General features: G+C 41.7%; 1 protein-coding gene across 1 annotated transcript in view; it reads right to left on the bottom strand.

The window, feature by feature from the left end:
• CSMD3 (CUB and Sushi multiple domains 3) overlaps nucleotides 1-24015 on the bottom strand; it is a 2682374-nt gene that overhangs the window by 2370925 nt on the left and 287434 nt on the right. Inside the window, exon 3 of the mRNA XM_069220640.1 lies at nucleotides 2434-2546. Within this exon, the coding sequence (XP_069076741.1) occupies nucleotides 2434-2546 (113 nt within the window). The remainder of the gene's footprint in view (nucleotides 1-2433; nucleotides 2547-24015) is intronic.

Here is a 24015-nt window from a genome sequence, read left to right on the forward strand (position 1 = left end):
GAAAGTTTCTGTAGGGTAATGCAATTTATCTAAAACAACCTCACATGAACACATTACTGGAAAGACAACATATAAAGAACAGAAGCCAATTATTGTACCAGACTGAAAATGTGAAGGGAATGGAAAACAATAATGTAGACATTTCTCAGCGAAATATTCATATAAGATCATTCCCACTGCACATGAAAACTACTTGCAGCAGTCAGAGAAGCAATATTTCAGAATGCACATGGCTGACATATACCTCCTCAGAGGAACATTTTAAGAAAGGAAATAGGATCTGTAGATTATGGAACTGCCCATTACCAAATAGGTGAACTCAGCCTACCAGTGAGTGGGCAGCTCTACCATCATTCTTCAAATAAAACAGTATTGCACACTTGAAGAATAGATCAGTAAGTAGTGAGCTTCTAGTCTTTTGAAAATGATAACAACAATTATCAAAATGCGTTTGTTAGGACTTCCTTACTAATACATTCTGATAAACTGAAGCTTTAGGTTGGAATGTAAACAGTCCTGAAGTTTCATTAGTGTTTGTATGCTTAAAAAAGGAATACAGCGGGGTTAATTTATTTGCCTTTCCAGTCAGTCCAGAACACATTAATCGGCCCAGAAGTGTGCTATGATTTTGAAGATATATTTTTAATTAACACACTTTGCGAAATATGCAGACAAAACTCCCAATGTCTGATTCACAAAAGGCCTCCATACTTGTTTCAGAGGTTCCCACTTGTGGGGAAGTCTCTGCACTCAGGAATATCCGCAATGAGAATTCTGACTCCGGAGATTCCTCCCTGAGTGCAGAGACTCTCTCACAACTACAAGCCCCGCCACAAGGGTGAAGGTTCTTTGTGAATCAGGCGGCTCCCAGTAGTTTAAAGCAAATACAATATTTTTAAGTCTGTTATAACAAATGTAAGTCTTGTGTTATAAATTATGACTTTTGTTCAAATAGCTGAATGTTTCACAGAAACAAAGGGGTAAACATGATAAGCTTTGTAACCATAACCACTACCTTTGACTGAAGGGTACCCAAGTAAGTAGGTAGTTATATGTAACAATACATGCACAGTGTGACATAATACATTTTTGTTTCATCACCTTCAGTTATCATATTTAGTGCTACTTCAGGCAGGGAAATAATGGAGAGAAGAATGTGTGGGGGGGTGGAGGGAGGTGGGAAGAAACGCGAGAGTGGAGGAGACTTGGGCACAAAGCTATGTTGAGGACAACATATTCAGTGGCCGGATCTGCAGTCTAAAGCCAAAGAGAGTGCCAGCTAATTTTGTATCGAAGACAAACATTAACTAAACAATGGGTATTAAGTATATTTATGTAAAATGCTTATACTACTATTGGTACCCCTTTAGTATTTTGTCTCCAGAGCATCATTTACTCAGTACAAGTGATCGTGCTCTGATATACATCATATTTATGCTCAATGTGTTATTGTGAGTTGAGAACAATGGCCAACCATACTGTGTGGAGTGTAAGGGCATTAGGTAGGGGGCACCAATTAAAATATGTAAGATATGTGACTGTATGAATCCAGGAAAAGGTGTACAATGAAATTCTCTGGTATTTGTTCTTGTAAACTTAATTGTAGGAAAATAATTCCTCTCCTTTAATCCCCTTAGATTTTTCCATTTTTGAGTATCCAGCTTTGGAATTTAATTGTGAATGAAGATCACCGACTGAGTCTTACTCTAAATTCTATGGAGGAGGACATAGAGTGCTAACCACAAGTGTCTGCCTTTTAAGTTAAGGCTGCGCATGTATTGTAAGAGGATCAGGGCCTGTTACATGCAAACACATGAGCACAGGCGTATGTAGACCTATGCAGGCAGTGTAAGACTACCGTCTATATCAGCCTGATATCTGCCCACAAGTTGCCTGTTGCACTGATGCTGACCTGGTGTACGCCTTCTCAGGTAAGCGGACTTGAATATCATAGATCTGTAATGTTTGCTGAAAAGTCTGTGTGCTTTACTGATTTGCATGTTATGGGGTATATCTGCTGCAAAGCACAGTATCAACCGGTAAGTTAAAAAAATATACCCCGAGTGCAGATCCAAAGTCACTTTTATGATTGCTGTACTTGGCACTTGGAGAATTGTCTTATTTCCCTAGGTAAATGCATAGTTGGATTATAGGCCACTATGCCCTTACTAGGCCATAGTAATTACTCTGTTGATGAGCAGGAAGATCAAATGCCTCCCCATGCAATAGAGCCATTTGACAGTGCTTGGAAGGATTTTACATCATGTTTTATTGCTGGTCTGAGCATGCATCAATAATTGGTAAACTGAAATTACAATCAATATTCTTTAACTTTAGAAAAAAATAATGACAGATGGAAAAAGTGTATATTTTATAACATTTTATAACACAATTGAGTTTCAGCACTGTGTCCCCTAAATATAGCCATCTTACCTTCATAATACACTTTAAAACCGTGAGCACTAACTGCAAAGTCGCTTGTCAAACGCAAGGAAAAAACTGATCCTGTACTTGTTACTGGTGCAGGAATGTGAAATCCTGTTAACCTAAAAAAATGAGAGGACATTTGTTACTCACTTATTACAGATAAAAACTTTCATCTTGAGAATTCCAAACACTCTTTCCTAAAGATAAAAAAAATAGTATTTGTTAGTTGTTGAGGTATGTTCTGTTAACCTTTACATTAGGCATTTAAAGGCCAGTTGGACTTTTTGGTATTGTATAAAGGTTGAATGAATGTAGCCCTACACAAACTTAAAGTATGATTCACAATTGAGTTATTTGGATAATTGGAAATTAGCTCCATAGTGTGTTACCATTACATTTAGCATACATTTCTAATCTTCTTTGAAAAACTTTCTCAAATAATTTCAAGCATAGTTCTAAAAGCATATACGAGTCATACATTTATATAGGTACACAAATGTTCATGTAGTGTTTGTATTGCCCTATTGGCATGGCATCAAACAGCTAATAAAAGTGTAAACTATAGGAACACAAATGCTTGAGCATTTCCCTATGTGGAAACTCAGAGCGACCACTTTTTCATGTGCGACAATGTGGCACTCATGACATGTGCATTTGTAGTCCTTTCTTTTTAAGAATGCTGTTGAGAAGTCCCCAATATTTCACAGAGTGTTAATTCACCCTTGAAATGTAACTGTTCAAGGTGGAAATTATTTGCAAATAGTTTTTGAAATTAGGAAAACTTGCGTGTCTATGGATATTCACTAGGCCTGGGCGAAAACTTTATTCTGCTGTAGTAAATTGAGTAATTTGGGTACTTTTGCGTTACCCTTTTGATGCACAATTACTGAAAATTACACCAGTTTGTGTAATTGTTAGAAATGTGACTCAAAAGTCCAACTCCAGGAGCAGAAGAACAAGGAACTTAGTGAGCACAAGTGGCTGCTGGCTTCTGATGCGGTGTTCTTTTGCACTTAGTGACATTTTCTTAGTGCAAAATCCATCCTCTGCTCCATTTTGGATGCAAGGGCACCTTTTGCCCTTAGAAAATAGTGCTAAATGCTAGGTTACATGCCACACATAATTCTGTGTACTCTCACATTTCTTTTGTAATTTCGCTTAATTACAATATAGTGGAGTACACTAGTGATGCACACCTCTAGTACTCATCATCATTTGAAGGTGGTCCATCCTGATATGCCCACTACTATCCATATAGCTTCCCAAATATATCTTTTGTCTGTTGTGATCTAATTTTAAATGTGGCTAAATCCATCCACAGGTGCAAACATCCCACCATTTCTACATTTGCTTTTCTCTCATAATTCATGAATTTTTTATCTGTATGTCACACTTAGTGACACTATTATTTTGTGAATAAGGACCTCTGAGACCTGTAACCTTCATGGTTGATCCCAGACTTTGCAGAAGGTCCCTTGCATTCTGCATGTTTGACTAAGATCAATAACAACACTTTAAGGGCCTTTCGGTTGGGGTTAGCCTTAGGGTGGTCTTTCCCCAAACTTTTTGCCTTCTTCCTCCATTTTTCTGACCTTGTTTTTGCTGGTATTAGGACTCTGCACACTTTACGAAAATAAATGCATTTGCACACGTGATAGTAACATAAAAAACAATCTAGTTTCAATGATGTGTTCAGATTCTATTATATATATAGTATAGACAAAAACAATAATCAGAATAGTACAATTCAATCATCAATCAATCTCTTCCCCAGATATAGGTTCCACAATAATCAGTCCAAAATGTATTTATGTCTTCTCCACAGTCGACAACTAATTTTCACCAGTTCCAATTATATATCCTCATAATGATCAATCCCAGATATATTTATATCTTCTCCACAGTCCAAAAACAGTTTTCATCAGTTCAAATTAAACATCCTGTGGATAGTTCCAGAGTTACCAATTTCGTCCAGCAACTTCCTCCTTTGTCCCTTTGTCTTTGTCCCTTTGTCAACACGTGTTTCATCCGGGGAGTACCCCTGGATTTCATCAGGACTTCCTATAATAACATTATATACATAATATTATATAATACAAATATTATGTGTTCTAAACATGTCTCAATTTGTTGCATTGTGGCAAAAAAATTCACACTTTGCAGTGAGAATCCATATAAGTCCCTTATCATTAGTTGTGACAAGTTTAACATTATCCATCCACATTTATAAATTCATCTGCCATGTGTAAAAAACAGTGACTAATTATTCAAAGTATACATGCAACTCTCTTACAAAACAATAGAAGTGCACATCCAATATATAAAAACACCCTTTATTTTTAGTATATTCTTAGTGGATGCTCCCCCACAAATCCAAATTACGTAAGCTATATTCCAACTGGTCGTACCTTCACAATATCCTTGATTGTTATATACGCTCCATACTATCCTTTAAAGCTGTTCCGTTTGTTCCTTATGTCCTACTTAGACACAGGTAAAGTATCATAACTTTTTAGTAACTTTTTGTTTTTAAATATCATCCTAATTACATTGTTGTGATATACATGTGTGTTTCACTTACCTAGTGCATCTATATCTCCCTTATGGCTCCAATCGTTGCTCTAGTGTGCTATGTATCCCTGTAAAATCATGTGAAAAGTATACTATTTATGTGTCCTTGTTCTTACATCTATGACTCCTATAGTATATTATTGTAGTAAAGCTACTCGTAGCCCCTGTATCGTGTGCTTACCTAATAGTTATCATCATACACGCGAGTATGCTACAATTTTACCGTCATGTTCAGCTCTGATATTTTAAACCGAGGCTCCGTAGCTTCCGACTATTTGTGCGTCTCCCTCCATACTGGAAATAGAGGACGGACTACACGCATTACTGTCCCTGTTTCCGGGATGGTAAACACTAATGACGGACTATATTTTTATCTTTCTATGCTGGTCAATACTCTTCCCTGATGTTATCGACTGGAGCTGTGACGCTCCAATCCACTTTGACGTTTCTCCGTCGTAATGGTAAAAAGAATTTAATTATGTATGCTACCTTCCCCAATACCAAATCTAGTGAGTGAGATACAAAATATCACATTCTCTGACCTCACTATGTATCTTATTACACATGTTTTAATCTATAAAGTAAATGTTTGTTGTGGTTAGTTTCAGAGTTAACAATTTCATCTAGCAACTTTCTCCTTTGTCCCTTTGTCCTATAACTTATATCTCACGTGTTTCAGTATCTTCTGTTATTATACAGTGGATATATTAGATCTGCATAGGTATATAACATTATGTTATGACAAATTTATATGATCCAGTGCATGTGTGTTCCCTATAATCCACTGAACTGTAGGGTTAATTGCCCTCCAATGTTCCAAAATTCTAACTTTTAAAGGCCGAATCGTACTGCCTATGTATAATTTGTCACACGCCCATATGAGCATATATATAACAAATTTCGTGTTGCAATCAATATGCGATCTAATAAGTATTTTTTCACCTCTAATGCCCTCCAAATCCTTTTTTGGTTGCCATGCCCATTTACACACTGTGCATGATCATTAGGGCATGATTAAAAGTTAGAATTTTGGAACATTGGAGGGCAATTAACCAAGGGGATGAACGCTATCCCATAGCATACCATATGAAAGCCTGTACAGCACAGGATGCTCATAAAATGTTTAAATTTATAGGTTTTGATCATTGTGAAATAAATCCACGGGGGCAATAGAGAATTGGAGTTACGGAGAAGGGAATCGAAATGGATTATGAGACTAGGAGCAGTAGAACGGGGTTTAAACACAGATTATGAAATGGAATACTTCTTAGGTGACAAATAGTCCAGGAGAGAGTATGATCTAAATTTTATTTTACGAACCATTTATGACTACGTGAGACATGTCTTGTAGAGTACAACACACTAATTTAGATATATCACATCTGTCTTATAATAATACAGTTCAGTGGATTATAGGGAACACACATGCACTGGATCATATAAATTTGTCATAACATAATGTTATATACCTATGCAGATCTAATATATCCACTGTATAATAACAGAAGGTACTGAAACACGTGAGATATAAGTTATAGGACAAAGGGACAAAGGAGGAAGTTGCTGGATGAAATTGTTAACTCTGAAACTAACCACAACAAACATTTACTTTATAGAGTCAAACATGTGTAATAAGATACATAGCGAGGTCAGAGAATGTGATATTTTGTATCTCACGCACTAGATTTGGTATTGGGGAACGTAGCATCCATAATTAACTTCTTTTTACCATTACAATGGAGGAACGTCAAAGTGGATTGGAGCGTCACAGCGCCAGTCAATAACATCAGGGAAGAGTATTGACCAGCATAGAAAGATAAAAATATAGTCCATCATTAGTGTTTACCATCCCGGAAACGGGGACAGTAATGCGTGTAGTCTGTCCTCTATTTCCAGTATAGAGGGAGACGCACAAATAGTCGGAAGCTACGGAGCCTCGGTTTAAAATTTCGGAGCTGAACATGACGGTAAAATTGTAGCGTACTCGCGTGTATGATGATAACTATTAGGTAAGCACACGATACAGGGGCTACGAGTAGCTTTACTACAATACTATACTGTGGGAGTCATAGATGTAAGAACAAGGACACATAAATAGTATACTTTTCACATGATTTTACAGGGATACATAGAACACTAGAGCAAAGATTGGAGCCATAAGGGAGATATAGATGCACTAGGTAAGTGAAACACACATGTATATCACAACAATGTAATTAGGATGATATTTAAAAACAAAAAGTTACCAAAAAGTTATGATACTTTACCTGTGTCTAAGTAGGACAAAAGGAACAAACGGAACAGCTTTAAAGGATAGTATGGAGCGTATATAACAATCAAGGATATTGTGAAGGTACGACCAGTTGGAATATAGCTTACGTAATTTGGATTTGTGGGGGAGCATCCACTAAGAATATACTAAAAAAATAGGGTGTTTTTATATATGGGATGTGCACTTCTATTGTTTTGTAAGAGAGTTGCATGTATACTTTGAATAATTAGTCACTGTTTTTTACACATGGCAGATGGATTTATAAATGTGGATGGATAATGTTAAACTTGTCACAACTAATGATAAGGGACTTATATGGATTCTCACTGCAAAGTGTGAATTTTTTTGTCACAATGCAACAAATTGAGACATGTTTAGAACACATAATATTTGTATTATATAATATTATGTATATAATGTTATTATAGGAAGTCCTGATGAAATCCAGGGGTACTCCACGGATGAAACACGTGTTGACAAAGGGACAGAGACAAACGGACAAAGGAGGAAGTTGCTGGACGAAATTGGTAACTCTGGAACTATTCACAGGATGTTTAGTTTGAACTGATGAAAACTATTTTTGGACTGTGGAGAAGATATAAATATATCTGGGATTGATCATTATGAGGATATATAATTGGAACTGGTGAAAATTAGTTGTCGACTGTGGAGAAGACATAAATACATTTTGGACTGATTATTGTGGAACCTATATCTGGGGAAGAGATTGATTGATGATTGAATTGTACTATTCTGATTATTGTTTTTGTCTATACTATATATATAATAGAATCTGAACACATCATTGAAACTAGATTGGTTTTTATGTTACTATCACGTGTGCAAATGCATTTATTTTCATTTTAGATAACATTATGTTATCATTTTAGGGGATGTAGAGGGTTTGACCCCAGTCATTTGCACCGTGGGATATAGTGAAGTGGAATATTACAGAGTTAGAGTAGGAAGCGCCTATCACTCATCATTCACCCTCTCTTTTTGACGTACTCTGCACACTTTACCCCTGCTAATCCTCAATTGGCATATATAATGTACTTATATGTCCCTGGTAAGGAGCACTATATGCGTCCAGGGCCTGAAAACTAAATGTTATAAGTGGGCCTGCAGCACTAATTGTGCCACACACTAACATTTTGCCAGGCCCAAACCTTCCTTTTTACCCCCAAGGTATGCCCTGGATAGCTCAGAGAGCAGGGTGCAATGCAATTCAAAAGTAGGAAATGTACCTTTAAGTTTTACATGTCCTGGTAGTGAACAACTCTTACATTTGTCTTTCTCTACTGCAAGGTCTAGCTATCCCATTGAATAATGTTGAAGTTAGATTATTATATTATATTTTATAAGTGTAATTTCCAAATGAGAAGAGGTAACCCCCTCAAGTTTTGGTGTCTCTGGAATCCTAATTTAAACTCCTAATTTACGGTGGAGTCAGATTTTAAATTACAATCCTGAAAATGACATTTTTAGAAAGTTGGCATTTTCCTGCCTTTGCCATTTAGGGGCATATTTATACTCTGTTTGCGCCGAATGTGCGTCGAAATTTTTGACGCACAAACGGCGCAAACCCTGCCCCATATTTATACTTTGACATCCGACGCCGCGGGTGTCAAAGTTCCACCATGTGCGCCATTTTTTGGAAGGGTGAACCAGCCTTGTGTTAATTATATGCAAGGTAGGCGTTCCCTTCCAAAAAATGACATTAAGGCATGTGCGCCTTATTTATACTGTGACGTCATTTTGACGCACAGGAGGGGGCAGGCCTTAAAAAACGGCGCCCAGCCTGATGTGCGCCGTTTTTTAACGCCTGGGTCAGGGCAGGCGTTAAGGGACCTGTGGGCTCAGAAGGAGCCCAGAGGTGCCCTCCTATGCCCCCAGGGACACCCCCTGCCACCCTTGCCCACCCCAGGAGGACACCAAAGGATGGAGGGACCCATCCCAGGGAAGAAAAGGTAAGTCGAAGTAAGTATTTTTTTTCATATTTGTTTTGTGGCATAGGTGGGCCTGATTTGTGCCCCCCTACATGCCACTATGCCCAATGACCATGCCCAGGGGACATAAGTCCCCTGGGCATGGCCATTGGGCAAGGGGGCATGACTCCTGTCTTTGCTAAGACAGGAGTCATTTCAATGGGGGTTGGGCATAAAAAAAAATGGCGCAAATCGGGTTGAGGCCAAAATTTTGCCTCAGACCTGACTTGCCCCATTTTTTGACGCCCAAGCTCCATTTTCCCCTACGCCGGCGCTGCCTGGTGTGAGTCATTTTTTTTTACGCACACCAGTCAGCTGCGCCGGCTAACGTCATTCAATAAGTAAGGCACCCGCATGGCGCTTTGGAATGGTGTTAGCCGGCGTTAAAATTTTTGACGTACAACTGCATTGGCGCAGTTGTGCGTCAAAAAGTATAAATATGGGTCTTAGTGTCTGAAGGCTGTCTCTGGTCACATGACTGGGTGTAGTTGCAGTTGGGCTTTGTGTATTTTCTCCTATACAGCCACACACAATGGGAGCTCGGATGTGACTTTATGGGCCACCCCAGGCAGAATGGAAAGAAGGAGCTGGACACAGCCCCATTTACACCTGAATAGGCTGTGTCCTGCCACACACAAAAGGCATAAGGATCTTGTACTGTCATACCAGTCAGCTTGGAGTAAGGGCAACGGAGGCAGGACATTCCTTGCACTTTAAAGCCACTGTCTAGAAGTTTCTCCCACCATCCAGAACCAGAGCACCAGGTTATAAATACTAGACCTCAAATACCACCACTTCAGAATGTTTCTGGACCTGTGGATACTCTACAGTAAGAAGGAGTGCTGTGCTACTGAAGTATTAACTAAAACCTTACCATTTAATCTCCTGGTTCTACTAATTGGATTTTTGTTGTTCTGGTCTTGGTTTACCAATTTAAAAAAAATAATCTAATTTTCAAACTCTGTTGTGTGCACCTTTTATGGTGTATTGTCGTTGTTTTTACACATTGCCTCCAAATTGGGCCTAGCTACTCTGTGCCATGCTACCTGTGGGTTGAGAAAAAGGGGTTGTTTGTACCTTTGCTGACTCGGATTATGGTTGCTGCTTGACCAGGGCTCACACCGCAGTCAACCAGTAACACAATTTCTAACACCTTCCTTCTATGAGTATGCATGGCAGTATGTATTGTCTCTTCTGACATGGAAAATATGTGTCACATTGGATGGACAAGAGGCTTCAGCCAAAGGTTAATGGTACATTTGAACTTATATTAGAATTTTACTTATGCTTTAAGTCTATTTTGATTATGTATTTTTTCTACAGATGTGTATAAGAAAAATAAATCAGCAATGGAAAGGGGGAAGGAGCTCTGCAGCTAATTGATACCAATGAGGTAGATTTGGCATCCTAGGTGACCCCAATAATACAAATCATTGATCTACAAGTTACATCTGTGCTCTGAAGCAAGCACAGTACCACTCTGTGCTTTTTTTTGATGAGTAGATTGCACACATTTTTCTTCAGCAAGCACATTAACCAGCACAGTTGTCTTGTAACCATTGTATTCTGAATACATAACTATCTCTGCTGTACATGACTTGGCCCCATAAACTAATCTAAAATGCAGGCTGTTTTTGACAAATTAAATATGGCAGACCAGTTTAACTATCACAATTTTTCTTATTGACAAATTTTTGGAGGAACAACATTTTAAAAATATTAGATATACTGCCAAAAACTGCGCTCCACATGACACAACCATTCATGATCCCAACCGTTTCTCTGCTATCCCTTCACCCCAATTTATGGGTCCCCAAAGTAACTTTTTCCAATTCAATTTCCAACACTGGACATTTGTAGCAGAATGTTTTCATCTGATATTATATCTGAAAGCATTTCAATGAAAAATGATGCAGTCATGTTTTTTATTAGGAAATTGGCTGTTTCCATAAAATGTGTTGCAGGGGTAACAGGTGGCCGATAAAACAAGCGGAATAACTCTATGTCCATTCATGTGCCGTAATATTCAAGACAAATTATTTTCCGATTCCATAGTGGCTTTTCAATAGTAGCGGAACTCATACGTTAGTGGTGTTGGGTCATTTCGCAACCAGCATGTCGTTCCCAGTTGCCTGACTGTGAAAAGAGAATGCATCTTTTCTTTTACAACATAAGTAACCCACATGGAAAATGCATGTTAACCTTTTTGATGCATCAGATGGCTGAGAGCCATCTGACGCTGCAGTGCTCATGTGCATCAGACAGCTCCCAGCCTTCTGCGCACATGGCACTGGAAGTCCCTCTGGTGTGGGCACGAGAGGGATTTCCTTCCTGCCAAAACATCCTTGGGAGCTGGGGAATATTTTCCCCAGCTCCCAAGGCTGTATTGGGTTTTCCGTGAAATGACGACCAGCGCATATGGCACACTGACGTCTTTCCACTGAAAAAGAAAGTGAAATGAGCTGATCAGCTCATTTAACTTTCAATGCCTCAGTGCTCAGGGGGTTCTCAGCCCCCCCGAGCAGTGAGCAGACTGAAGAGTTACCATTGGAAAGGGGAGAATGCCCCCTTTTCAATGGTATCCCTCCCTAGTGGATCCCTGCTTGGAGCACACCACAGAAGGAGGACCCCAAGCAGTGATCCATCCACTAGACAGCAGGGAGTGCGAAGCAGCCCCTGGGCAGGGTCTTTCTGCCCTTTCTAGAGAGTAGATGGGGCATTAGACCTTGGTCTGTCCCCCCAGGGGGCAGAATGCCCACTACAAACCAGGGAATTAATTTTTTATGTAAATTTAGGGGTGGGGGTTGCCCTGAATGAGTATTGTAATTCCTCCACCCTTCCCAAAAACAGGCCGTCAGCCCACTATGCACTGGGATTTTTGTCTTCATCTGGGTTGGTGGCTGCACTGAAAGGGCATAGCAATACCCCCCCCCAAAGAAAAACAATCAGCACAGTCTTTTTGCACCCGGGGGGGTTGATGGACGCAGTGGACCCCCCCAAAAATCAGCACAATCTTTCTGCCCCCTGGGGACAGATGGCGGAAATAGCCCCCAATATGCCCCTGGGGGGGAGAGCACTTACTAGGAACCAGAGATTTATTTGTATTCATGTAGGGATAGGGGCTGCCCAGAATGGCCACTGCACTGCCCCCAGCCCCTCCCCCCCAAAAAAACAGCACAGTCTTTCTGCCCTCCTGGAAGGGCAGAAAGCCCCCTAGGCCTCAGTTTTTTTTGGGGGTACTGTATGGGTAGGGGCTGCCCAGAATGGGCATGACAATGCCCCCACTACCCCAATATAAATGAGCACAGTCTTTATGCTCCTCCTGGGGGCAGATGGGGAATATTACCCTGATCTGCCCCCCAGGGTAAGCAGAAAGCCCATAGATACCAGGAAAGCATTTTTCTTTTAATACAGGGGATGGGGTCGCCTACCACAATGGACATGGATATGCCCCCTGCCCCAACTTAAGGGGGAAACAGTCTTTCTACCCCCAGTGGACTAAATCAACTCATCCCAATGGCAAGCAAGAGGACATTTGACACTTTTGGGTTTTGGTTTTACATATGAACCAAGTGAGCTTAGTTAACTCCCAATATTGTCCCAATTGCAATGGTTAGCACATGCACATTTTGGACTTGGATACACTGCCATCTGGAAAAACGTACCATACTCAGGTGCTTCTGAAAACTAAACATCTGGGGGAGTCCAGGGTGGTGTGCTTCACATGCACCCCACATCATTTCCCTAAACCAAAATGCCCTGCAAACATCAAACGTTCCCTGAAATCACACATTTTCCCTACATTTCTGCGATGGAAACTTCGGGAATCTGCAGGAATCCACAAAATTCCTACAACCTAACATTTCCCCATCTGTAATGATAAAAACTCTGCCTAAAGCATAGTCAGTCTAAAAATATATGGAAAAAGGGTCTTTTTGGTCCCACTTTGGTTCCCCCTCGATTTCTACATGTCTTTGGCCCTTCCCTGTTGCAGGCACTTGGCCCACATAAACAAGTGAGGTATCATTTTTATCAGGTGACCAATGGGACCGCCAGGTAGTAGGAAATTTGTGGGTCTCCTCAGAACTGTGAGGTAAATGTGTGTTTTTAGATACATTCTGCAGTTTGCACAGAAATTTGGGTAACAGAATGTGGGAAAAGCCACACAAGCCACCCCATCCTAAATTCCTGTTGGTGTCTCATTTTAAAAAATGTACAGATTTGCTAGGTTTCCCTATAGGCCAGCTGAGGTAGTGCCCAAAAACCACAGCTACCCCATTGCAAAAAATAGTCCATTTTGCATGGACAAATCTGCATTTTGGGCCGTTTCCTGTTGCGGGCATTAGACCTACCCATACAAGTAGGTACCATTTTCATAAGAAGACTTAGGAGAATGCTCAGAGGAAGGAAGTTTGTGGGTCTCTGCAGATTACAGAACTTTCCATCACAGAAATGTGAGGAGAATGTGTTTTTTTGGTCAAAGTTTGAGGTTTGCAAGAGATTCTGCCTGCCGAGAGCCACACAAGACACTTCATTCTAGAATCCCCTTGGTGACTATTTTTCAAAAATGTACAGGTTTGCTAGGTTTCCCTATGTACCAGCTGAGGTAGGGCCTAAAACCATAGCTATCCACTTGGCACAAAAAGCTCAGTTTTGTGTGGAAAAATTTGATGAATCCATGTTGTGTTTTGGGCCGTTTCCTGTCGTTGGCACTAAGCCGACCCACCCAAGTGAGGTACCATTTTCATCAGCAGATTTAGGAGAATGATGGATGAAAGGACATTTGTGGCTCTGTGCAGATTCCAGAACGTTTCATTGCAGAAATGTGGGGAGAATGTGTTTTTAGTCAAAGTTTGAGTTTTGCAAGGGATTCTTGAAGTACTGGGTTTTTCAGAACCCAGTGGTGCCAGGGAACACACCCTAAGACTTCGAGTCCTTCCTGTTTCAGACTACAGAAACACAGAGTCTTCTTGGTGAAGTCAAAGATCTTGTTTATTGGCTGCAGCCAGTAACAGGTATCCTAGAAGTACAACACAGTGTATATTCTCAGGAGACTGCTCCCTTGCAAAGATAACCTTCTCTTTTATACAAAATATTATGCTTTAGGCAAACATTCCTTATTTTACAGTTGACCATTCACATATTTTCACTACAAAGAAATAGCAGGGTTATGATGACAAGCCATATTTCAGTTTGTCCAGCCCTCAATCAATTACCCGGCAAGGCTCAGTACTTTCATCAGATATCGACGGACCCCCAATATAAACAGGCACCTCCTCCTTGTAAAGCAAGTCATAAAGAAAGAAAACAGGGACAGGTGTGTGTAAGATTAGGCATGGTTTGTGTGTGATTAAAGGTTTTATGATGTGTTGTGCCTTGATACTAATCTCATTCGGCCACTGGGAAAGAAAACTGGCCGAACAGGTTTGGCTTCAGGCAGTGGAGTCAGCTTGCCCAGGTCACAGAGGAGTCAGCAAAGATGTACGTGTCCTTCAGACTCGTTTTCGGCATTAGTCATTGGCCTATGTGAGGGCAATCACAAAATGGCTGTCGTTTAAATGGAACCTCAGAGTTTCAGGACGGAAACTCTGATATTCAGGTGATTTCATCACCTGAATATGAATACAATGCTTGTGCATACTATTCTAATCATTCTCGGTCTGCTGATACCAAAATCGTTGTGATACGACGATGTTTATAACACGGGTCCAAAGTTTTTCAGTACCACAGACCCTCCTTTTGCCCTTACATAGGCAATAACCCATACTCACGCTAATCTGAGTCCAGGTTTATATTCATAAAGTCGTTGAGATGTTGCTGTAGCATCATCCTATTACTTAGCTCGTCTTTTGATACAGGTTTCCTTACATACGATGTAGCACAGAGGCCACATATTGCAGGAGCACACAGTACACACAAACAGGACAGGAAAAGAATGGCTAAGATCATCCCAATGACTACCAGAGTCTTCCATCCCCAGGCGGATATCAGCTCCCAGAACCACCCCATCAATGACCAATCTCCTTTATCCACGTGAATAGATTCGGAGATCTTATGCAGTTTGGAAATGGCCTGGTAGACTGTCGGAGCGTTATCTGGGATGAAAACACAACAACTTGATTGGATCACTTTACATACCCCACCTCGGTCTGCAAGTATGACGTCTAATGCGACCCTGTTCTGAAGAGTCATAAGGCGATCCGACTGGAGCTCAGCAGTCAAATTACTAAGGGCACCGGCGGTTTCAACTACTGTGGATTCAACCACCCTTGTCAATTGCCTTATGTTCCTGCTGTTAACCATAGGACCCCAAAACGGCAGAAAACCCTTTACGAAATCTCCAAATTCTTGTCCTGTAGTGTCTTCTTTACTTATGACACCTCTAACTATCCTTGTCTTATGGTAATCTGCCGCGGCCGTATAGGTGGGAAGTAACAGGAACAAAACAAAACATGTGCCTGAGAAGTCAGGGGGCAACCATGTATAGGCTCTATTATGGCAGATGAAATAGGTACCCTTAGCTGCTAATAACGAAGGAGAAGTCTGAGACGCAAAAACATATGTTTCAGTGCAGATACTTTTCCCTAACTGATCTCTGGGATTTTTGCCATTACCTTGCAGACATAGGTGACCCTGATGGGGTACAATCCAAATCGGGGAGGATCTCTTTGCTTGCTGGTTTCCACTCAGGGTAACTCCATATCCTGTTATGTTCCATCCAATATATGCTAGTGTCTCATCTCTCGGGATAGTCTCGTAGGAAATATCTTCCCTAATCATATCTACTATACCCTTAGCTAGAGCACTATTCTTAGGATTATCTTTCACAGAACGTAGGGGGTTGGCTTCATACGCGTATATGAACACCATTCTATATGCCCACACAGAACCATTATGGCTGAAAGGTAGGACCAGATAAGGGATACCTTTATCAGTAGTATGAGGCATAAGACCACACACCCAACAGTTAGTTGTGTTCACTACTAATTGGTGTTGGTGTAGAAGCTGAATGAATGAATTGTTGACAAATTCTAATCTTCTGGCAGACTCGTGTTCAGGCAGGGGGTGAAAAGAATGTGAGGAAACAGTAGAAGGAGGTATGGGCTGTGTAATGGGTGCAAATGTCACTTGAAAAGAGAATAAAACATATCCTATTAAAAACGTCATTACACTGAGCAACATGAAAATACATAATATCAAAAATCATTTCTTTGTCATTATTATAGACATTCTGGCTTTAAAATCCATCTGTTTGGCAGGTCTCTCATTCTTGAAAAACTCCATCCTCTCTAATTGCTGCTCGCGGTGGTAGGGTGTTCTATACTAGGGAATGCTTCTGTCAGTCCAGGGCAACTACCTTAGACCGACCAGAACTGTCGACCTAACGTCTTCAGCTGCACTCCAAAGACTTGGGCAACCACGACCCTACAGCTGAACCCGGATGGCGGTTCGAAAAAGAAAAAAAGAAAAATAAGAAATTTTCTCAGATGAGAGAGCCGCACTTTCAAAAAAATAGCAAAGGAACGGGAAAAAAAATATTTGGCCTTAGTTCTTGGTCTCAAATTATAACGGCTTTTTCCAGGTACTGTCTGGTTCTGGAACAAGAGTTCAGGCTCTGTAGTGTTCAATCGAATTGACGGTGGCACAGCTTCTTGCAAATTATTGTCACTTTCTCGTTCAGAAATTGTTCCTTTTACACGTGCATCGCTAAATGGCAAAAAACGAGGCACAGTCTCAGTCTCAGAGTCAGCGATCCCCTCCTGGACCCACCGGTCGTACGGTAGAGGAAAAGGGACCCTCTTGCAGTGTACGCCGTGGATCCAGTTCTTTTTCCCTTCCACTCGAACAGCTGATCTTGTTGAGAGAAGGACGAGGTGGGGGCCGGTCCAACGGGGCTGGCCATTCTTTGTCCGCTGGAAGTTCTTGACCAGCACCCATGATCCAGGATCGATAAGATGTCCTGGAGCTTCAGAGACCTGAGGCAGAGTATCGTGAACCTGTTGGTGTAGAACACGCAATTTAGCCGTCAATTCATACAAATAATCAAGCAGTACAGGGTGTTCGATCTCACTGAATTTTGTTGGTCTTGGCACTCCCCATATGTTGGCCGGGCGGCCGAACACAATTTCATAGGGACTAAGTCCCATTCGCGAATGCACAGTCATTCTTGTTGATAGGAGTGCTAAAGGCAGAGCGTCAGGCCATTTAAGACCAGAGCTCGCTTGTATCTTTGCCAACTTCAGTTTTAGCGTGCCATTATAGCACTCTACCAGTCCAGCTGATTGGGGGTGATTTGCAGCGTGGAATTTTTGCTGGATACCTAGCCCCTCACATACTTTTTTCATAACTCGACCCACAAATTCACTCCCATTATCACTCCAGACCATTCTTGGCATTCCAAACCTAGGGAAGAATTCTTTGGCAAGGGCTTTAGCTGTGGATAAGGCAGTGTTGTCTTTTAAGGGATATGCTTCTACCCATCTTGAAAAGGCACAAACAACAACGAGTACGTATTTCAGATTGTTGCATCTTTCCATGTGGATGAAATCTAGCTGCAAAACCTCGAACGGATACGTTGGAGGCGCAAAATGACCAGCTGGAGTTGGGGTTCCCCTACCAGGATTGTATTTCAGACACACCATGCAATTCTTGACCACATTCTCTGCACATTTAGGAATTCCAGCATTTTGCCATACTGGAGCCAACAACTTACAAATCCCTTTCACACTGATATGGGCCATTCCATGAGCCATTGTCACCACTGCAAGCACATACGCATCGGGTAACAACCATCGCTGATGTTCTGACAAGTCAACCCAACAACCATTTTCATCCAATTTACCCATACTTTCTTTCCACACATTCAACTTTCTCTGAAGCTTCAGCTTGAAGAGACTTCACACCCTCTATCGTATCTTCACACATTCCAACGTCACCAACCCATCTTGCGGGGCCTGCAACATACATTCGATTCATCACATCTTTTGCTGTTTCTTTTGCGATTTCGTCAGCAAATGCATTGCCACGACCGACATCATCAGTAACCTTCTTGTGTGCACTGCATTTCACAATCGCAACTTGTAATGGCAAGGTCAGTGACTCAAGAAGCTCATTCACCAACTGACCATGCTGAATTTTAGTTCCATGCGAAGGCAGGAACCCACGTTCTTTCCACAATCGTCCAAAACTATGGGCCACACCAAATGCATACTGGCTGTCGGTATATATGGTCACTTTCATTCCTTTCGATAACGCACACGCTCTCGTAAGTGCAATCAGCTCTGCTGCTTGAGCTGAATTATGTGGTATACGTGCAGCTTCAACAATCGTATGCAAAGTTGTGACAGCATATGCTGCAGTCGTATCACCATTCGGAAGCTTGAAGCATGAACCATCCACCCATAAGGTACCATCACACTTTACAAGAGGAGTATCTTTAAGATCTACTCTCCCTTTCGTTTCTTCTTCTGTCCTAAGAAAACAATCATGCTGTTCAACATCATCTGTTTCTACTGAAATTGGCAATAACGTGGCTGGATTCAACGTATTGCACCTCTTTATGTGCACATGACTCGCTAACAGTGTCAACTCGTAACCTGACAATCGAGCACTAGTTAAATGCTGTGTCTTGGTCCTGTTTAACAGCTTGTCCACTGCATGTGGAACCATCACAATCAACATATTATTCATCACTAACCCAGCAGACTGTCGAATAGAAACAGCTGCTGACGCTGTGGCTCTCAAGCAACTCGCCAATGCTTTAGCTACCGGATCCAAAGTCGACGAAAAATATGCGCATGGGCGCTGCTTGTCTCCAAAAGACTGTGTCAGCACTGACAATGCACAACCCTCTCTCTCATGGACATACAGTGTAAAGGGCTTACTGTAGTCGGGGGTACCCAACACAGGAGCCGAACATAATGCATTACGCAATTCGGAAAAACTTTTCTGACAATCTTCAGACCACGGAACGGGATTCGGTGTATCTTTATAGGTCAATGCTACCAAAGGTTTGGCCAGCAAAGAAAAATTCGGTATCCATTGTCTGCAGTATGATGTAATGCCCAAGAAAGCACGTACTTCTCTCTGTGTCCTTGGCACACTCAATTTTGCAATTGCCTGAATTCTTTCTGAGGTCAGTTTCCTTCCCTCCTTCGATAAGAGATGACCTAAGTAGGTCACTTCTTGTCGACAATATTGCAGTTTTGAAAGGGACACTTTGTGATGTAAAGCAGACAAATGACGCAACAACAACAAGGTGGCTTCTTTACAAATCTCTTCAGTATCTGTAGCGACTAGCAAATCATCAATGTACTGAATAAGGGTAGCGCTGTCAGGTAAAACAATTGCATCAAGCTGTGTTTTTAAAGCCTGACTATATATTGATGAACTTATACAGTAGCCTTGAGGAGCGCGTTTGAAGCGGAAACTTCGGCCTCCTAAACTGAAGCCAAAAATATCCCTGCTCTCCTCGGCAATCGGGATGCTGAAGAAAGCATTCTTTAAGTCAATCACCGAGAACCAGGTGGCGGAAGCTGGAATCATAGTTAATATGGCAGTGATATCAGGAACAACTGGAAACTGTGGCACAACTATTTTATTTACCTCTCTAAGATCAATCACAAACCTGTAAACAGGTGGCTTAGAGGGGTCAGTATGTTTCAAAACAGGCAGAACAGGACTATTACAAACGTTGCCTCTTGTCTCTTCAAATACATCTTTTTTCAATTAAATCATAAATGATCGCTAGCAACGCCTTTTCACCTTCACTAGAGATCTTGTATTGTTGAATGCGTGGTAATTTAACATTGGCTTTCAATGTCACAACATAAGGCGGTATTTCCAAAAGACCCACATCATTAGGACCAGTAGCCCAAATGATATCAGGAAGAAACGACAATTCGGTCGGAAGTTTATCCTTCGACAAATACATTGGAGAGACCATTTTCCTACCCAGTGTAAGTTGTACTCCCGAAGGAGAACAATATAATGTCGCATACAATCTTTTCAACAAATCCAATCCGAACAAGTTTTCACCACAACCTGTCGTCAGAATAAGGGGTGCTTCCAATTCACAAGGTCCAACAGAAAGGGACATAGGACTAGAAATCGGGTTCCTAACCGGGGCGCCAGAAAAACATACTGAAATATTCATCTCGCCAGACAAAGGTGCGCCAGGGAGTTTTGAGTGCATAATAGAACTCTTTGTAGCACCAGTATCCAACAGAAAAGGCTCCGACACACCTGATGTAATCACCTTAACATAAGGTTCATTCTGATCTACTGGAACTAAAAAAACTCCCTCTCTCCGTCTATGGCTGTCCTAGCAATTATTACCTTCCAGATTCTCATCTTCTGCATAGTAGTCGTCAGCATAGTACTGAGCCGTTCTACCAGACGCGTTATGTTGCTGGTTAAAACTATTCATTGAGTTTTGAGACAGAAAGGAACGCGTGTTCTTGGGGAAACTTCCACGTCCTCTACCTCTAGGAGCTTGTTGAACACCTCGACCTTTTGCGCCAGAAGCATCATTCGGACGCTGTAACAAAATAGGACAACTATACTTGAAAGGACCCTCTTCTTTACAATATGAACACTGATTGGGACCTACAGGAACACGTGGTTGAGAAAACTCGAACCTTTGCGAGTTTCTCTGGAACTGTTGAGGTTGCTGATAGTTACTCTGACCACCACGTGGCGGATACGCCTGTTGTAAAAGAACCTTTGTCTTTAATTCTTTAGTTTTCTTGTCTGCTCTATCCTTCTCATCTTTATCCCTATTTTCGCAGTACTGTGCAGTAGCCAATATTTGTGCTGAAGAGGAAACGGCCCAAGAACTCTCTGAATCCTTCAATTTCTTACACAGCTCGGCAAGCAAATTGTGCACAAACTTGTCGACGAACAACCGTTGACCACCTTCTGTACTCATATCTTGACCACTGTGGTTGATAAACGTTTCCTCAAACCTGGTGAAGAAATCAGACACTGTTTCATCTTTCTTCTGCTTACACGCAGACAATTTATCCCAATTCACACGCATCGCAGGCATTAAAGTCTTCATGTAAGTAATGATCCTAGCAGGCAGTTCTGCTACCAAAGGCTCAGGCTTGGCACCACCAACTTGTCTATCATTTGCAGCACTAATATTAGCCCATGAGTCACCTAACTCTTGCGCATGATCTGTATGGCGAATCAATCCCCACAAAGGCTGTGGAACAACATTCCCAAATAACATGTCTATGTCGGCTAAATACATAATGCATGAGCCTGCAGTCTGTGATAATTCCTTATAATACCCTGCAGGGTTTTTACGGGGATCAGGCAAAGTCTGCTTAAGGGCTAAAACTTCAGCTCGCTTCCACGGAACATGTACCCAAACACTCTGAAAATGAGCTGGGACAGCATCAATTTGATTAGTAACATCAGCCTCAACGGCGTCCTTCCATACCGGAGGGACTTCTCTCATTGGGTACTGTCGCACCTTTTTTTTAACAGAGGAGTCATGTTCGAACAATGACTGAGAAGGATCCTTATTCCTAAAGGACAACAACGTCGCAACTGCTGTCTCAACATCCGTACCCACAATCGTGCCCTTTGCAAACTCAAACCGTACACGCACAAATCAGGCGGATTTGTTTCCAAATCATTATCCTCCAATTCCTCACAAAGGAAAGCACACATTTTCTCAAAAACGTATCTTTGTTTTGGTGCTTCCCATTGACAGAAGACATCCATAACAGACTCTACATCGTATCTTGAAGGGTAAACAACCCATTTACGCGCCATACGGTCAAACATTTCTCTCTCTCGAGAATTAGGCAGTTGACTACGCGACTGCTTACACTCCGAATCTGGGGTCACACCAGACGACCCAAAGAGAGGAAATATAAGGCTGGCAACAGTATCTGTCATTCTCTGTCGGACATAAGGAGAAGTTGATGAAAGAACAGGAGGAATAACAGAGGGAGGCAAGGCAGACGCAGAGGCAGACTCAGAGGCAGTATCAGGAAGAACACCAGAAGAGGCAGTCGATGTAGTACATAAAGTCGTAGGAGGTACAGATGGAGCAGGTAGCGAAGTCGGCGGCCCTTGAAGGGGCTGCGCCATAGTAGTAGGAGCCAACTGAAGAGGAGCTGGCGGCTGTGGAAGAACCTGAGGCACAATAACCGGAGGTTGCACAGCTAAAGGTTGCGGAGGTGCTGTAGCATTCTGCGCATAAGGAGGTGGTGACCTCAACAAGTGTGACATTAAAGGATCTTTCTCAAGTTCTTTTGCTGCATCTTGCTGAAGAAGCGGAAAAACTGGATAACATTTATCGGTCACCATTTTACGTTGCCTGTGCAACTGCTCATTTATCTGTTCTTCGTCATCATCTTTAAACTGTATGGCAGCTTGCATTATCGAGATACCCTCTTCCCTCTTATTTCTCTTTGCTAATTTAATTTCCTTCTGTTTGGATTTCTTACGCCATAGGCGGAAAGAGTCAAACATCACCGGCCGGGCTTTCTTCTTAAAAAGTTTAACCTCCAGATTATCCAGAATCTCTGTGTCAAAACTACCATATTGGGGCCATTTTAAAACACCATCTTTCCTGGTGTATCGGATCCATACTTCATTATAAATGATGGGGCCTATGCCATGTTTCACATATAGTTCATAGGTTGGAGTTCCAATCGGAGGAACCAGACACGAGTCCTCCAATCGGGAATCCCTATTATAACCAAGACAAAACAAATTTCCATGTCTGCTAAGACCAGGCATCTTCGCTCTCCAGTCTAGCTTCAAACTTCAAAGGATTATTGAATATAATAGTCTCGTGAATACACGAATCCCTCGGCTTTGGTACTTGCAAGTTCCACATCAAAGATCCCAAGGGGATACCAAACTAAGAACCAAACTAAGGACTGGGAGATGCTCCACTTATACTTAACTGAGGTATCGATGACGTCACCAGAAGACTCGTTTATCGTTTCGCTCTACCAAATCATCAAGAGTCCAAAACAGGGCGATAGTAAGGGCAGCAGTCCTTCGTAGCCGTCGGAAAGCGGGGAACCTCGCAGCAAAGACTTTCGGACCACGTCGACATACAGGGGTCGATGAAGTGGCGGCCTCCCTCCAGAATTTTCACACGAAGCTCCTCACGAACCTCTGGCTTGGACCGGTACCGCTGAAATCGCCCCACGTTGGGCGCCAAATGAAGTACTGGGTTTTTCAGAACCCAGTGGTGCCAGGGAACACACCCTAAGACTTCGAGTCCTTCCTGTTTCAGACTACAGAAACACAGAGTCTTCTTGGTGAAGTCAAAGATCTTGTTTATTGGCTGCAGCCAGTAACAGGTATCCTAGAAGTACAACACGGTGTATATTCTCAGGAGACTGCTCCCTTGCAAAGCTAACCTTCTCTTTTATACAAAATATTATGCTTTAGGCAAACATTCCTTATTTTACAGTTGACCATTCACATATTTTCACTACAAAGAAATAGCAGGGTTATGATGACAAGCCATATTTCAGTTTGTCCAGCCCTCAATCAATTACCCGGCAAGGCTCAGTACTTTCATCAGATATCGACGGACCCCCAATATAAACAGGCACCTCCTCCTTGTAAAGCAAGTCATAAAGAAAGAAAACAGGGACAGGTGTGTGTAAGATTAGGCATGGTTTGTGTGTGATTAAAGGTTTTATGATGTGTTGTGTCTTGATACTAATCTCATTCGGCCACTGGGAAAGAAAACTGGCCGAACAGGTTTGGCTTCAG

This window comes from Pleurodeles waltl, chromosome 2_2 (genome assembly GCF_031143425.1).
Source record: "Pleurodeles waltl isolate 20211129_DDA chromosome 2_2, aPleWal1.hap1.20221129, whole genome shotgun sequence".
Taxonomy (NCBI): domain Eukaryota; kingdom Metazoa; phylum Chordata; class Amphibia; order Caudata; family Salamandridae; genus Pleurodeles; species Pleurodeles waltl.